Source organism: Rhinopithecus roxellana, chromosome 1, assembly GCF_007565055.1.
Source record: "Rhinopithecus roxellana isolate Shanxi Qingling chromosome 1, ASM756505v1, whole genome shotgun sequence".
Lineage (NCBI taxonomy): Eukaryota > Metazoa > Chordata > Mammalia > Primates > Cercopithecidae > Rhinopithecus > Rhinopithecus roxellana.
Window position 1 is genome coordinate 54386813 of NC_044549.1, and position 17177 is coordinate 54403989.

Here is a 17177-nt window from a genome sequence, read left to right on the forward strand (position 1 = left end):
CTGCACCTCACCTTCCCACAGCCATGAAGCCACTCGCAGACTGTCCCTGTGTAGTAGCCAGAGGGGTCTCAAATCCCCTCAGCCTGGCACCCTCCTCCTCTGAGGGTAAAGATGAAGCTGCTAGGCGTGACCTGCAGGGCCCAACCCCATCTCCTGCCTCCCCCAAGGCCCCCTCTTCTTGCTCTAGCACACACGCCTCCTTTGGTCCATCCTTCCCGTTTGTTAGCGGCCAGCTCAGGGCCTTCGCGCACACCGTTCCTTGGGTTCTGATCCTCTTCCTGCCCCTCTTGCCCCTCTGTCCCCCAGTGCAGCCCACTGTCTGTGTGCCTGTATAGCATCTGTCTCGTTGAACTGGGGTGTACCCTGTGGGCCCAGCCAAGTCTGTCTGGGTGTTGTCACCCTGTGCCAGGGACAGGCCAGCACGGGGAGGTGCTTGGTGAGAGTTTGAGTAAGTGAAGAGCGAGGGCAAGGGTCAGCAAATCTAAACAGTAAAGATTCTAGATTTTGTGGGCCATACGGCCTCTGTCACCACTACTCAACCTGCCATTGGACCCAGAAGGCAGATACCATACGGAAGAGACCATACAGAAGCCAGCAGGCATGTCTATAAAACCTTATTTACACAAAGGGGCAGCTGGCAGTAGTTTGCTAACCCTTGGTCTAGAGAAACAACAGAATACATTCGATGGCAAACAAGTGATTTGAAGACCAAGGTTTTCTTGAGAAGGTCCCTGGCTTCCTGGAAATTGCTGGTAACAGAGTAGGGAAAGGGTTCAGAAATGAGCTCCAGGTGAACCTCAGGCAGATGTGACTTTGAATATAAAACTTCTGGAGCCCTGCTGACCACACCCCATGAGGCTTCCTGACACTGGCCATGAGGGCCTTGACCTGGGAGGCGGACAGTATCGGGTGAGGAGTGACGGTGCCCAGGCCATAGGGTCCTCACTCCAGCTTCCTGTCACTCTGACTTAGGGAGAGAGAGGTACCTTGTTTAAAGGTGAACCTTGTCTTCAGGGGATGGGGCACCCAGCAGTGACCCAGGTGAGTTCCACAGCGTGTTTTGGGGCTGATCACTTAATGCTGCAGTGGCACAAGTGCCAGTGAAAGAAGCATTGACAGTGAAGCGACTGGGGCAGCTTCTCGTTGCATATCCAGGAGGAAGTTCTTGTCTCTGTGTCCTTTCAGTTCCTTTTACATTGAGTTTTCATGATTCACATGAATTATTCTTATGACCTTTGTCATAATTCCAAACCTAAATGTTTAGCCAGGTAAGAGACTGCTTTTCAGGGGGAGGTGACACGTGAGGCTGACAGTGTGAGGGGGTGGGTGACCCTGGGGGCTATCCATTCCCACTGGCTGAGGTAGGAGCTTCTGCTCATTCAATTCGGAGCAGCTAGGCCAGGCAGTCTAAACCAGGACAGCAGGTGCTCCTGCTGGGTGAGGACAGGGATCCCCGAGTCTTTCCTCAGGCTGCCTGCATTTGGGCGTCAGGGCTGAAAGTGGGATGGGACACCAGCAGGCCTGTCCTTTGGCATTCTTGATGGGGACAGAGCCAAGATGCACACTGCCCAGTGCTTTAGCGTACACACTGCAGCCAGGCCACCGGGGCTCACAGCCTAGGCTTGTCACTGATAAGCTGTGTAACTTTAGGCAAGTTACTTAATCTTACTGTGCCTCAGTTTCTTCATCTGTAAAATGGGGATGATAAAAGCTCCTACACTGAAGGTTTGTTGAAGTTTTTGGTACACACGAGCCCCTCACGAAAGTCAGGTGCCAAGAGAAGCCCACGGAGCAGAGGGTCAATCATCAGGGTGAATTGCCCAGAGCCCAGTCCCAGGACCTCCTGCTGGTCCCCCTCATACTGCACAGAGGACCTAAGAGTGTTCCCAGGGCGGCACCAGGTCCTGGGAGAGGGAATGAGCTGTTTGGTTTCTCCAAGGTCAGCAGACAGAAGGGGCCGTGCTGTGGGAGGTTGGACCCCAGCATGAGGGAGTTCTGGGAGATGGGCCATCTTTCCTGGCCACTTTGCCCAGGCTGCGCCTCTAGCAGCCCGAGCCCTGGACTCCTCAACCCCTGTGTCAGTTTCCCTTTACCCTGCCCCAACGCCAGAAGCCATGGACACTTGTGTCAGGTAAAGCAGTTTCCCTTGTTGACACCTGGCACCCGACCCAGCCTGTACCTCTTTGGGGACTTTCTGAGGGGCTGGGACCAGACCTCTGGCCCCTGCTCCTCTGTACAGAGCACAGGGTGAGAGGCAGTGTGATCAAGGAGCTGTTTGGAAGGTCAGCACTCATTTGCCCTTGAATAAATGAAAGTCGAGGCTGCCAGGCTATGGAGTGTGGACCCAAGGAGGCCGCAGAGGTGTTTGCCTGCAGAGCACTCCCCCTCACCCTCCAGGGCAGGTGTGGCCTTGTCTCCAGCCTGGTGAAGACAGGCGATATGTAGCAGGAGAATTCCCGGGGTGGATGGAGCATGAGGCAAGGAGAGCAGCCTGCTTTGCTGGGCCCCGCTGGGAGCTGGGCCACTAGGCAGCAGGCGGGAACAGCAGTGGCCTGTGTACACCGAGGTAGCACATATTTTCTGAACCCTCACATGGGGATATGCTTACTTTTTGTTCTGAACCGACAGGTAAAGATACATTCTGAACAAGGCCACATGATATGGCTCCAAACCGGTCTGTGCCAGGGATGCCCCCCCACACCCCCTCTGCCATCTCAGATGTTCTCCTACCCTCCTCCCACAGCTCCTGTGCAGCTGGGGAAGCACAGTGGCACTGTGGTGGTGGCCTGTCCTGGCTGCTCTGGGCCTGTGGCCCAGACAGACTCCCTGCAGGTGGCCTGCCAGCCCTCCCACCTGTGTGTGCCACCAGCCCTGAGTATGTCTTCACTTTACCACTTGGATGCCCAGTGGGACATTTCCATCATGGGGGAACCCCTTCCTTCCCCTTGTAGAGGGAAGGCACACCAGCAGCATTTGAGATTTCCATGTTTCAGCCGGGCGTGGTGGCTCATGCCTGTAATCCCAACACTTTGGGAGGCCGAGGCGGGCAGATCACGAAGTCAGGAGATCGAGACCACGGTGAAACCCTGTCTCTACTAAAAATACAAAAATATTAGCCAGGCACGGTGGCGGGCGCCTGTAGTCCCAGCTACTCGGGAGGCTGAGGCAGGAGAATGGCGTGAACCCGGGAGGCAGAGCTTGCAGTGAGCCGAGATCACACCACTACACTCCAACCTGGGTGACAGAACCAGACTCCGTCTCAAAAAAAAAAAAAAGAGATTTCCATGTTTCACTTTCTATAAGGAGTCACCATTTTCTGTGAAAATGAGGCCCTGTGCTTTATTAAGATAATTTGATTTTTAAGAAAAAGATAAAAAATTTTAAGAAAGTAGGATTTTTTTTTTTTTTTTTTTTAACTATATGGAGCAGAGAATACCAGACAGCATTCTAATGTACAGAAATCCAAAAAGCATCCTGCTCTCCCAGGCCTTCTCCTGGCTCAGAGTGGGGGCAGCTGGGATCACATGTGCTGGGAAGGGCCTGGTGGACTTCTTTCTCCCTGATGGTGGCCACCACCCAGCACCTTAGCAGAGAAGGAACAGGGGAAGCCGAGACCAAATACAGAGATGACACAGCTCCTCTGAAGCTAGGCTGGAGGGGGAGAAACTGCCTTGAGGGGCGTTGGGCCTCGTAAAAAGCCTGTTTGTCTACTCTGCTGTGAAGTGATCCTCAAAGCTCTGAGAGGAAGGCCTCACGGGGCGGCACCTTCATGCAGGGGGCTGGTTGTGGAACAGGTGATGCTTCTCTTTTCAAATAATTTAGACACATTTAGTGGTCACATTCCTACTGAGCTGAAGTATGGGCCCCCTGTGGAACTAAGTGGAGGCCTCCGTATTGACGTTGGCCCAACACCTTGCACACGTTTTCTGGGCCCACTATCTCCACGTTTGCAAATTGAGTTCCTGTGAAAAGTTTGAAAAAAAATAATAAAGGCAGAAGAGGAAAAACAGGCTCCTCTGCTGTGGCCTTGAGTTTGGGGCCATCGGAAAAAGTCTGGATGAAGAATGATTTTGGCCCTGTGAGTTTCACAGCAGCCAATGGAAACTTCCAGGAATGCTGCCCCAGGCCAGCCGGGGGCTGTTTCCGCCGCCACTTTTATGAGCTGCAGACCCCCTCCCTGGCTGGCTGGCTGGCTGGCTGGCCAGCACAGGGGGAATGTGATGGTCTCTTTCAGCTCAGCTCTGCCTCTCAGGGTGCAGTTTGTGTTCCATGGGCAGCATTTTTCCAGGCTCTGTCCAGTGACAGAGGGTTCAGAGCCCTCACAGCCCAGATTGGCTCGTTTAGAAGGGGCCAGCCACCAGGCGGAGCACCCTCCACGGCAGCTGACATCCGTGTGGGACGCTGCAAGAATTTATAGCAGCCTTAGAGGGGAAACTCCCTCCTAAAATGTTTCAATGTTATATGAAATGTATGAAAGAAAGTTTTCTTTCCACTGGACCAAGGCCCAGGACTTCATGGAGCCCCAGGGAAGGGGGCAAAACCTCTTGGGAAAGCACACAGGTGAGGTTAATCTGACCCTCCTGATGCCTATGGGCTGCATGGTATCAGAGTCAAGGCTGCCATACTCACATGGGCTCATCCAGTGGCCGGCGGGGGCCTGGCATACAGTAAGGCACTCAGCCAACCCTAAAGAGGGAAGTGAAATGACGCCAGAGGTGTCATGGCCAGCACGGTCCAACTGTGCAAGTGATGAGTGGGGCAGGCTTGCTCTGGTCCAGCCCCTCTTTGGGGAGCATGCAGGTTACCAGACAGTGCTGCCCCTCTGCTGACTCTGTTCAAAGCCAGAGGAGGAGGGCAGCTTTTCCCAGCCTGTCTGGGAGCTATGTCTGCAAGACTGGCCCTGGCCCATGAAGCACACGCAGCTCCAGCAGCTGGGGTCCTTTGTCAGGCTAGGCAGGCAGGTCCGCAGGTGAGCCATTGTGCTGGGTGTGTAAGAGAGGCCAGGAGAGCAAGGTCCCAGCTTCAGGAAGGCAGCATGACAAGCACCGTCAGGGTGAGCAACTGCTGGGCTGCTGAGTTACCTAAGCCATGAGCTTGGTTATCCTTCACACTGGGAGGAGAAAGTGGGCTCAGAGAGATGAAGTTGTCATGGCCTGTGATTGCCCTGGGCTGAAGTCCCAGATGACATAACCTATAGTAGTCCTCATTGGACTTGGACAGGCAGAGACCCTCCTGGGATTAGGGGACTCACTTCCCTGCTTTTGTCCCCTGCCAGCCTGGGAGGCTCTTCCAGGTGTGAGGAGAAGGACCCAAGGGAGTGCCATCATTTGTGGGTACAGTTTTCTCACCTCTGGAGTGGAGGTGGTTGATGGTCTCCAGTTGTTTATGGACAGTGCCTGGCTCAGACAAGGAAGCTGGTTTTGCTCCAGAAGTCCAATCTAAATGCCAGGCCACCAGGGTGGGGGGTTCCTGACCCCTTGGTTCTCGAGAAATGACCAAAGGCTGTGGGACCTGCCATCGCGTTTCCCTCACTGTGTCCCCACCCCTTGCCCACAAACATCAGAGATCAGCCATCCAGAGCTAGGAGAAGCAGACATAAAGGCAAGGGCTGTCCCAATAGCACCAGAGACAAGGGGCCTGGCAGAACCCCTGGGTGGAAAGAGCCAGCTGGCATTTGGGCAGTGGCTGAGGCAGCCAAGTGGGGACTGGCCAAGGAGGGTCCCTAGAGCAGCCTGGTGGCCCTTCCGTGTTCTGACCCAACCACTGTTTATTTTGCAGACAGTCTCCATCCTGGAGCAGCGGTTGACACTGACAGAAGACAAGCTGAAGCAGTGTCTGGAGAACCAGCAGCTAATCATGCAGAGAGCAACACCATGATCAGGGGAGCAAGAATCAGGAGCTCGGTTGATTTGCGGGTGGCAGGCCAGGGATTTGTACTGTGGGACTTGGGTAAATAAAGGGAACTGAACTCTGTGGGAATCACATTCATACCTGAGCCCTGGATTTTTGCAGTTCTGCCCTCCACCTTGCTATCTGCACCAGGAGGCTCTCCACCTGGCAGCCAGAGGTTCCCAGTGGGCCGGGCTCACACACAAATGATGCTTCAGACCCGACTGAGAGGACCACATTTTCCTTAATGTAAAGGAGCCACTTGAAAATGCCTGCTCCCTGGGGGTCCTGAGACTGTGGCTCCCCCTCTGGAGGAGGTGGCCCTACGATGCCTTGATTTTCACTCATTATTTGGACACGTGATTGGCTTTTGCCACCCCTGCCATGGCGTAGAAATTGACTGCACATTGATTGGATGAGCCGGGGGTTTTCTCTCAATCTGACTAAAGGCCCAAAGTGGGCCCATCTGAGTCAGGTTTGTCGGGAACAAGCCCTCTCGAGTGGGTGGTGGCTTTCAGTGGCCCTGATTTCTGTTCCACACGTGTTCACTGGAGCCAGGTGGCTTCCTCCTCCTTGTGTGAGTGAGAGCACAGGAATCTCAAAATTAAACGTGACTTCATTGCACTTATTGCAGGAGTGGCTTATGCTGGATGATACTTAATCAATCTTCCCATCCCCAGGGCCCAAACAGAATGAGAATGGTGACTTGGGAGGGCCTCCACCAGGATTGCCTCTGAGGCCAGGACACCCCTGTTTTCAGCTGTTCAGGGTGTCAGGGAACAAGGGCAGTCAGAGCCCTTGCATGCACCCACCTCCCCCTGGCTGGCCCCCACTGACTGCTTCTGTTGGGACTTGGAGGCTTCAGGCACCTGAGTTTCCGTTTGCTCCGGAGGGCTTCCATAGGCTCCTACCTCTGCCCCTGTGCTGGGGAAGCCAGGGCAAGTGTTTTCCCTGTGTCTGTGTGTCACCCGTGCCTTCCATCTTCGACTTCTTGGGCTCAGCCAGCCAAGGAGGTCTTTATCCTCAAACACACCTGCTCTGCCCTGGGGAATGGGAGGTGGTGTTAGATCTTCCTAGGAACTGTCAGTACCACGTGGTCAGTGGGTTCCCAGCCTCTGCAGCCTTCAGGTGGAAGCAGAGCCTTCATGCCTCAGAGCCTGGACTGACAAGAGGGCAGCTGTGTTGAGTCCTGATGAACACTAAGGACAGGGATGCTTTCTCTGGCCTACACTGGGGGAGGAGGGAGCTTCCTGTTGCCAGCTGTGTGACCTCAACATTGTGACCTAACCTCTCTGAATCTTGGGTTCTTATTGTGTGAAGTGGTTGTGATACCGTCCTCTGGTGACAAGGTATGCCATGCACTGTGCTCAGTGCAGAGCAGGTGTTCAAGAGAAGCCCATCACTCCCCATCCCCACCAGTCCCACTGGATCGACAGGGCATGCCATCAACGCCATACTCCCCCTGCACTGTCGATGGGAAGAAGCTGCGGGCTCAGGGTGCTCTGGCAACTGCTAGGACCTGCCGCACTTTTCCCACGCGGCCCTGCCGGTGTGTGGAAGAGCCTGGCAGGCCTGCTGGTTCATGCTGACAGGTAAGTCTCTTGGCTACCTCAGGAGGCTTTGAAGGAGAGTCTGGGCAACTGCAGGTCAGCCTGCTCAGAGGAGGTGCAACTTGTGGAGCCAGCCATGTAGGTTCCCTCCCATGCCAGCCCTCCTGCCACTGGACCAGCACTGGGCTGCCTATTGTGGCTTCTGGACCTGGGCTTGGACCTACCATGGGTGGAGACTGATGATTTGAGCAACCAGCCCAGGGCAAGGTCATCTCCAGAGACAGATGATGGCCCCTCGCTGGGGGCAGCAGGACATGCGCAGGGTCTCCAAGGCGTCCTGTGGCAGCTCTTGCTGTCAGGCCAGACCTAAGTTGCCGTCACCCCTGTCTTCAGTTTACACCAGGAACGAGTTTGGAATCTCTCTGTGAAATCCACCTTTCTCTGCTGGAGGACATGTGGAGTTGAGGGAGGTGGTCTCAGGGGTAGTGGTGTGGTATTTGTCCCTGATTGTTGACTGCCAGTGGAAGCTCCACTGGTTACTAGATGTAAGGGGTCAGGAAGAAGGACTTGCCCCCACACACTTCTTGTAGTATGATATCAGCGTGTCCTGGGACAGCCTGACGTGGGCTGTCCAGATAGAAATAGGCCAGAGCCAGGGCCAAGCTTGAATAGGCCCATGCTCAAGCCCCACGGACTGTCGGAGGGCTCTGCTAGAGTGGTCTGGGTGTCCATGCCCACACCCCTCCCTTGATGGAGTCACCAGCCAGACCTGGAATTTGGGGGCAGGATGTTCTTCTTGGAATGCTGCTCTTTAAAACAGGACAGGCCGGGCACGGCAGCTCACACCTGTAATCCCAGCACTTTGGGAGGCCAAGGCGGGCGGATCACTTGAGGCCAGGAGCTCAAGACCAGCCTGGCCAACATGGAGAAACCCCGTCTCTACTAAAAATACAAAAATGAGCCGGGCATGATGGCTCCCACCTGTAATCCCAGCTACTCAGAAGGCTGAGGCAGGAGAATTGCTTGAACCTAGGAGGCGGAGTTTGCAGTGAGCCAAGATCATGCCACTGCACTCCAGCCTGGGGGACGGAGCAAATCTCCGTCCCCCAGAGACGGAGGATTTTTTTTTTGTTTTTCTCCGTCCCCCAGAGAAAAACAAAAAAACAGCAGAGACTGCCTTCACCAAGCCAGGGGGTCAATGTGTATCACCATGCTGAGGGCAGAGCTGGGGGTGGGGTGGGCGCTAAGGCTATCACCTGGGGCCTGAGTTCTTCTTGAGTTCCTTTTCTTGCTCATGGGAGGCTTGACTCAGGGCCTCACTGCTCTGAGTGAGAATCTGAGGGGAGGGAAACGGGGGTCCTAGGCAGCTGTGACCGCTGTGGGCACTGTCCCTCTAGCCTCAGTTCTGTACTCCCACCCCCTCCCCGTGCAGATGCTGCAGGCCTCCTGAGCTGCACACCACACTGGGAGTGTAGGGCCCTCATAGGCAGCAAGGAATGTGGGGCCTGGGTGGGCTTGAGGTGGCTTGGGGAGGTGTAGGGGCCACATGACGGAGCCTTTCTTGCAGAATCTCCCTAAGCGACACTGCCAGCCCTACCCGATGGCTCCCTGTAGCTGGGGCTGCTACTGATCCCCCACTCTTGCTGCCAAGCACAAAAGCAGCCCTTCTGGAAATGCAAATGGCTCGGCTCAGCCGTCATCTCTCCTAATTTTGGATTTGGTAACAGCTCTCAGAAACCAAATTGCAGGAATCTCTTTTTTGTTAGGAAGATGAAGTTAGGTTAGCATTTTTGTCAGTAAGTGCATATCAGCAGCAATTCCCCATCATTCGCCTCCCCAACCCCTTCATGCCCTAATTTTCCCAACGTGAAATAAAAGAATAGATGTATATGATTTAAACTGCAACCAGCTGCCTACCATTGTCCAGTTTCTGTGGGTTCTAGGGATGAACCTCCACTTCCTGCTGGAGAAGCTGAGAGGTGGCTGGGATGACCAAGGCAGGCAGCTCCCAGGTAAAAGCCACCAAGTCCAGCCCCGGCCTGTGGCAAAGCCTTTCCACCTCTCACCCAAGTCACCACACCCTGGGAGCACCTGACAGTCTGTGTCAAGGGGTTGCCACAGGCCTGTGGTCACCTAGCCACCCACTTCAGAGACTCAGGTAGCACATGCCAGCCTGCTGTGGGAACTTGGCCATCCTGCCACCCAGCACAGTCCTTGGACTTCTGTCCTGTGATTTGTTTGCTGCAGCATCGTGATTTCTCAGTGGTGGGTGGGGGGTGCTCTGTGGGGCAAGGGCAGAGTGGTGAGGTCAGGAGGCCCCCAACCCATGGCCCAGGTCCAAACCCTGGCTCTTGCCAACTAGTTCTGTGACCTTTTTGGGCCTCTGTACAATAGTGCTTGTGTCACTGGGCACTCACTACAGTGGCTGGCGCAAGTAAGTGTGGTTAGTGTGTGACCATTGATGTTATCCCGCCACTGGCCTGGCGGGTCAGGCCCCTTCCCTGGAACTTGGCCCCATGTGCCAGTGGGGATGGGGGGGCTCGTGGTCCCAGGGTCCCTCTGGCTCTGTAATGTTAGGTGGCTAGAGTTCTCATCTCCTGATCCCGTGGCCCCTGCCATGGGTGTCCCCGGTGGTGAGAAGGGATTGGGCCCCTCCCCACCCAAGGAGGCAAGCACTCTCAGGCTATCTCTTCTGCTGTCACTAAGGCCACCTCTGGGGAGAGCACAGGCTTGGGGGTGGGTGTTTGTGATTGCCCCGAATCCCGGAAGTCCAGCCTGCTGAGTAAGTGAGGGCATGGTGAGTCACACTGGTCCTGTCACCCCAGTGCCCTGTCATTAACCTCATTTCCAAAGTGATTTGCTTGAGATGGGCCCCTGATGGCTCCAACTTTAATTGGTGTGTGGTCATTTAAGGGGGAGCAGAATCTCCCTAGAGAACCCTTAGGGGTTCTCTCTTTACCACCCCTGCTCCGCCCCCGCAGGCTGCTGAGGAAACCACATGTGCTCAGGCAGCGGTGGCAGGCGGGGCAGTCCTGGCGCCCTGGGGCATGGCTCCACTTCCTGTGAGTATTGCCATCCTGGAACAGGGTCTCTTCCCGTTGCCTGGTAGGCTCAGCCCGCCCTGGCACCCTGGGTTCCCTTGCTCGGCCACTGTGGGGAGTACCTCCCTAGAAGATTCACCCTGCCTCCGTGACCCATGGGGCCCCCACAGCCATGCTCAGGACGAGGCTGGAGCCAGCCCAGAGAGCCTGCAGGAAAGTCATTAGGAAGCGCATCCCGTGCCAGCCCCTCCTCCTGCCAGGAGCTACCCATGTGGAAACACTCTCCCAAGAACCTATTTATAGAGCAAGGCCAGCAGTTGTTTTCACTTTAGGTGAGGCCACCTAGAGCCCTGTCCGCCTGGAGCGCTGCTTGCAGCAGACACTCCTGCCCCTGCCCACTCTCTCCTGCCACCCATGAGAAATCAGAACGCTGGTACAAGGAACACTGGCAGGAGAGGAAGTGATGTCTCCTACAGCTTCCTTTTCTGAGCCCTAAGCTTCTCTTTTAGGCACCAGCATGTGTTCCTGAAAGTGGGACTTTGGCATCTTTTCTGGGTACCCAGTGGGCAGAGGCCTGGCCTGCAGACGCCAAGGCCTATGCTGAGCAGTGTCACTCAACCACACATACTGACGCCAGCCCTTGTCCGTCTCCATGCTTCCCAGCGTGGCATCTGGACTCAACTTTGGAGTCAGGACTGACTTCAGAGCCATGGGCGGCCCTGAGCACCTGGGCCCACATTTATCCAGCCCATGTTGTCCTCTTGGTCTCCGGCCTGGCTGAGGCCACATGTGCCCTGCAGATGCCCTACCCACCTGGTGTCTTCTTCCAGACCTCTGCCCTCCCTGGCTAGGCTCAGGCAGGGTCCTTGCCTTGACCTGGCAGATCTCTCTAAAACCATCCAACTCCCTCAGAAGTTCCCGTGGTGCCCATTCCACCTCTGCACTGGGCCCCTCAAACTCTGACCCCAGCCACAGCCACCCCAAAGACATGTCCTCGTGCCCAAGGTTGGAATGGGAGTACTGGCTATGCCCTCCAGGGCCATCACATCCGCCCTCTCCACCCCAGCTCAGGTCCCAGAGCCTCCCTCCTAAGACAACTTACTCCTGGATTTGTTCCTCAGACGCCTCTGAAACTTGGAGCTAGAGAAGCAATGTAATTAGGCCCCCCTGGCCCTCCAGGCAGAAGCACTCATGCGCCTGCTAACTGGAAAGAGAAGATGCTTTCTGTCGCAGAGGCCAGCAATGGCCCATATCTAGGCTGTTGCCCTGAGCCTTCTTGGCTGAAACTGTGAAGCTGACCTGTGCTCCCAGGGCTGCCCCTGCTTCTTGGGGTTGGGTCCAGCTCCTCAAGTAATTACAGTGTGTCCAGGAATAGAGCCACTGTGAGGCCCCACAAGAATGCCCATGGCCCTTTGAGAAATATCCCAAAATCTCCTGTTGGGGATAAATGCCTCTGGTTTAGGGGAGTCTCAGTTCCATGGACCCTCTGGTGGGGGATGGAAGCCTCAGGCTGGGGCAGGTCGGGTGAGCATCCCCTCCAGCCGCCCCACCTTCAGGCCTCCCCACCTCGTAGGCCATCTGGAGCGAGACCCTCAAGGAGCCAGGACCTGCCGATATGTTGTCTGCTCGCTTCCTACCTTGTCTCCCACTTCTGCCCCCAGCCCACCCCATCTGTTCTCAACACAGTAGCCAAAGTCTGCTGAGATGCAAGAGTAGAAAGTAAGAACACTTGTAAGAGAGCTCATGCCATCACTGCCCAACCTCCCGAGCAGTTCCCAGCCTCCTCCAAGTACAGGCCACAGGAGTGCTCCCCACAGCTGAGGCCGCTCAGTTTTGCCCACCCATACCCCCTGTCTCTTGCCCCCCTCCCCTCATTCTCCTCCAACCACAGCTGCCTCCTCACTCTTCCTTGGACACACCAGGCACATTCCAGCCCCAGGGCCTTTGCACCTGCTGTTCCTGCTGCTGGGAATACTCTGGACTTCACCTCTCTGTGCCTCAGCCTCCTCATCCATAACATGGGGTAAGAGCAAGTGACTCCATGAGACTGCTGGGAAGACTTGCTGAGACAATTCACACAAAGCGCTAGGAGCTGGCATTGTCCCTGCTGGGCTGCGATCGGTGGCCCAGGGAGATGGGTGGGAATGGGGGCTGATTACCAGCTGGCTACAAGGCCCACTCCAGGCTCAGCCTCAGCTGCTCGGCTGGGCCAACCTGGGGCTCAACCAGTGCTCCTGGGAGTGGGAGCCGTTGTGCCCTGTAAGGTCCTTAGACTTTGCTCAGTAACTGCCATGGGTCTTGCTCACTGGACACCCCACCCCACGTGCCCGCGTGACTCCTGTACAGCCTTTTCCTATTGAAGTTTCCAACCACCAGGCCCAGCCAGGTGCCTCGCCCAGCCCCACAGGACAGGGAGCGAGAGCGGGGTTGCCTCTCCGCCAGTTGCTGGCTGAGAGAGGCAGAGGTGGTGTCAGGGCTGGAGGGATCAGTGGCCTTGAGGCACCAGGGCCTCTTGGGTAGGGTGCAGGTGGCTGGGCTGGGTTCAAATGTGCATCTCACTGTTGGCTGGCCGATGAGATGTGGGGTGGCTTTCTCATGCCCCCACAGACCCTCCCACCCACCTGGTTCTATCCTGCCCCCGCTAGTGGCTCAGAACCCCAGCCAAGCACAGCCAGGGATTTGGGCTTTTTCTGTCTGAAGGAGAGGAGTGGGCCTCTAAGGGGCCTCTCCCACCACTCCCGCCACAGACCACTGGCCTGGGGGCCTCCTGAAGGGGCCTGTTTGCCTGGCAGCCAACCTCGCTGGGGATGAGCACCAGAATGCCCGCCCGGAGATAAAGTCTTCTCCTTCCACCTCCTGCTCCCCTCCTCCCTCTCCCTTCCTCCTCCCTTTCTTCCTCCTCCACAAACACATGTTTCCAATCCCCTCTCAGGCCCCCTCTCCCCTCCCCAGCCCCTTCCTATTTCCTCTCTGAGGCATCCACTAGCATGTGGAACTCATTAGGAGACCCTCATGGCTCGTAACCCAACTCTGGCCCGGGCTTGGGGAGGGGGCCCTGTCCGCAGCCCCCATGCTGAGCCACAGCGGCTTCCCCGAGTCTGGCCCCTGTCTGGCCCTGTGCAGTCACAGGCTGGAGAGGACAAGGAGCCAGCTGGTGCCGGTGGAGGAAGCATGGCTTGGCGGCCGGCTCATCTCACTCCTCACCTCTCCAGCCGCATCCCAGTGCCTGGTGAGGCATCTTAGCCCCAGCAGCTGGGCCAGGGTGGCTTCTGATCCCACCGGGGCAGCTGGACCTGCGTGTGAAAAGCAGACCCCAGGGCCACCTGAGCAGGCCCAAGGGTATGGAGTTCTGAGTGATGAACTCGATGGCCTTCAGCTTCCCAACTGAAAAATGGGAAGGGAAGTCCAGGGAAGAGAATGTGGTACGTGGAACAGCCACCAAGCAACACAGGTCCACATCCTCCCTAGAGGACACAGTGAAGGCCCGGTTCCATGGACTGTTAGTGGAGGTTATGCAAAACGAACTGGTGCTATGGTCACCAGGATTTGGGAAATGCCAGGACGAACGAAGTCAAGACAGCTACTTCCCTGAAGGATTGTCAGAGCCTTTAATACACTCCCATGCACTGCAGCTGGGCCATAGAGTTCACAGTGTTTCCAGACATTTGACCACATGGCCCTTTTTATTGCGGTGTACCTGGCAGGCCTGTGATTCTATGGAGCCCGCTTTAGAAAAAGGTACAGGAAGAACAGTGAGGAGGCAGTAAGGATGGGTCAAAACCCCACAACAGGAAAAGCTCCCTGAGGGTCCCATCAGGAACTGTTACCTGCTGGGTCTGAGCGAAGGGTAGGAATTGATGGGGGTGACAACAAAGGACAGGTGAGCGGGAGCCAGCAGGGGCTGGTGGGACCTCACTTGAGCCAGCTGGGTCCTGGTGACCCACAGTTCCTCCCTACGCTGATGTTTCTTCCCCATGGGAGAACAGGCAGGTGAGTGGGCCGGCGTGGGTGCAGAGGCCAGCAGGCAGGGCCTTCCCCAGGAGATGGGACCTGCACAGGCAGGCCCAGGATGTTGGGAGTATCCACACTACCCTCCCACTGTGACATCAACCTTGGGATGGGCAGCCCCTGGCTGTAGGCTCAGACGAGCTCCTTTGTTTCCATTTCCCTATGGGGCCAGCCTCTCTGCTCAGAGCCCCCTCTGCCCACACTCCCTGGCACAGCTGCTCACAGGCCCCCTCTCATCCCTCTGCTCCAGGGGGCTTCCCACATGGAGTCCTTGCTTATCCCTGGGTCCCCGCTCTACTTTCTGGGCACAAAGAGGTTGAGCAGAAGGCAGGACCAGACCCTTCACATAGCTCATCTCCTGTCTCACAACACTCTTGCATGGTAGACTAAAGCCCCATTTTATAGACAGCGGTCCTCAACCTTTTTGGCACCGGGGACCAGTTTCGTGGAAGACAATTTTTCCATGGACTTGGGTTGCAGGCATGGTTTCGAGATGAAACTGTTCCACCTCAGATCATAGGCATTAGATTCTCAAATGGCGCATGCAACCTAGATCCCTGTCATGCGCTGTCCACAATAGGGTTCGTGCTGCTATGAGAATCTAATGCCAACGCTGACCTGATAGGAGGTGGAGCTCAGGTGGTACTCTATAGTCCAGGATTTGGGGACTCCTTATAGAGGAAGAAACTGAGGCTTAGAGAAGGGAGGCCAGTTGTGGTCAAGATTAGAGCCAAGTGTCTTGGTCAGGCTCCCCTATCTCCACCCCAACCCAGTCTTACCCCTGCCCTATCCCAGCACACATGGCACACTCACACCTTGGTCACCTGAGGGCCACATAAGGCTGTCCTGCTATGTCTGGCAAAGGGCCTGCCAGGTGGTCAGCACTTGACCTTCTTTGGCACAGGTGGGTCATACCAAGGCCACTCCTGCTGCATAGGGGTAGTTGAGGGTCCATACCCAGCCACTTAGGACAAAGAGGCCTTTCCTTTCCCTCTGATGGGCCCAGTGTGGAACCTTCCTGGCTGCCCCATACTTCCTGGGAATCAGGGGAGGCAGAGAGTACTGCCCTACTTTATAGATGGAGAGATTAAGCCCCAGGGGCTGGGGCACTGCAGAGGCCCCCCCCAAGTATATAGCAGGCAGCAGAACTGTTTCCCCAGCACCACGGGCTCCAGCTGCTATGCCCTTTTTGTTGTTCCTGGGAGCTCCAAGTCTGGGCAGTACCCATGGCCTAGGGAATCCAGCTACCCCACAGCCTGAGTTATTGGGCGGGGCCTTGGTGCTGTGGGCTGGCTGATGCTTCAGGGTCTCTGGGAAGGGCTCCAGCTCCAGCCAAATGCTTCTGAACACTCTTCAGCCCACCAGCCCTGGGCTCTCAGCTGCCCCTAGGGCTCAGGCTAGAGGGTTGTCCTGTTGGAGATGGATGTCAGGGCAGTGCTGTCCTCTGCTGGGTGACTACATAAGCCACAGGGAGGGGCAGGGAGGTGGGCAGGGGCCCAGGCAGAGTAGGCCCTCTTCCATCCTGTCCCCACCTTGGAGGGCCCACTAGAAGCCCTGAGAGCCGTTGAACCCCTCCTCCCTCCTCGAGGGCCTCATCTTTTCAGGAAGGGAGTTGTCCACGTCTTGGGGCATGTGCCCCTGTGGCCAGAGTCAGGCTGGGTGGGGCGGGGGCAGGAAGGGAAGTCCCTAGACTATTTCCTGCTGCTGCCTACCTGGGAACAGCCCGCATCCAGGTCCTAGCAGGCAGCTGGCTAGCTGAACCACGTGGAATGGTGCTGGGCTATGAGGCCTCAAGCCAACAACCCTGCACCTGGGCCAGGCCGGCTAGCTCCCAAGCCATTTCCCAGCTTCGTCATGGTCACCCTCACTGTCACCATCAATGCCTCATAGGAAGGATTTCTGAAAAACGGGGCCGTGTGGGCAGGCAGGGAGGGGACCAGGCAGGCCCAGGCAGCAGGCAGATGCTAATGAGGCAATTAAGCCTAGCAGCTACAGAGAGACCTGCCCACCTGAGGCAGGCCCAACCCAGCCCCCTGGCACATCCGCCCACCAGGTGCCATGAGAATTCCTGGCCTCTGTTGCCCTCCCCGCCTCAAAGGTTGGACAGTCTTCACTGTCAGGAACCTCCCACTGCCAACTCTCTCAATCAAAAAACCATAGGCTGGTTTGGCAAAAACAGAACCAGGGCAACCCCCAGCCCCATCACTACTTCTTGCCATTGCTCTGGCTGAGCAAATGCCTGCCCGAGATGTCCTCTCCCCCTCCCCACCCCCTGCTCAAACCACCTGGGCTCCAGGCCCTTCCTGGCAGAGGTGGCCTTCGAAGGATCAGAAACTTTGAGCAGGGGGCCAAGGGTGCCGTGGTGGCAAGGTGAGCATGCAGCTAAGGATTCCTGCTCCTGCAAAGCCCTGGCTCCCATCCCTCAGGCTCCCAGGTGGGCTCATGGGGTGCGGCCCACAAGTCCTGGAGTGTAAGGCAGGGTGAGAGATCATCCCAGGGCAGAGATGCTGAGGATTGTGGGGAAGGGGATGCAAGAGGCGAGGATGCAGCCCTCACCCGTGTCTTTGGAGCAGGGAACGCAGTCCACCTGTGCTTATCTGAGTCCTTTCCCCTTCTCCTCTGGCTGCCTCTGAGGCCCGTGGACATCAGATACAGCACACCTGATTTCCCCAGGCTGTTGAGTGGCTTC

General features: G+C 56.5%; 1 protein-coding gene across 6 annotated transcripts in view; it reads left to right on the plus strand.

The window, feature by feature from the left end:
* Window positions 1–6533, plus strand: part of POC1A (POC1 centriolar protein A) — an 81514-nt gene extending 74981 nt beyond the window's left edge. For 5 of the 6 annotated variants that reach the window (XM_030932669.1, XM_010365035.2, XM_030932729.1 and 2 more), the window contains one exon: window positions 5779–6533. In XM_030932669.1, coding sequence (XP_030788529.1) covers window positions 5779–5877 — 99 coding nt within the window. In that variant the 3' untranslated portion in view covers window positions 5878–6533. The remainder of the gene's footprint in view (window positions 1–5778) is intronic. The other variant, XM_010365037.2, reaches the window with a different exon arrangement.
* The last annotated feature ends 10644 nt before the right edge of the window (window positions 6534–17177 follow it).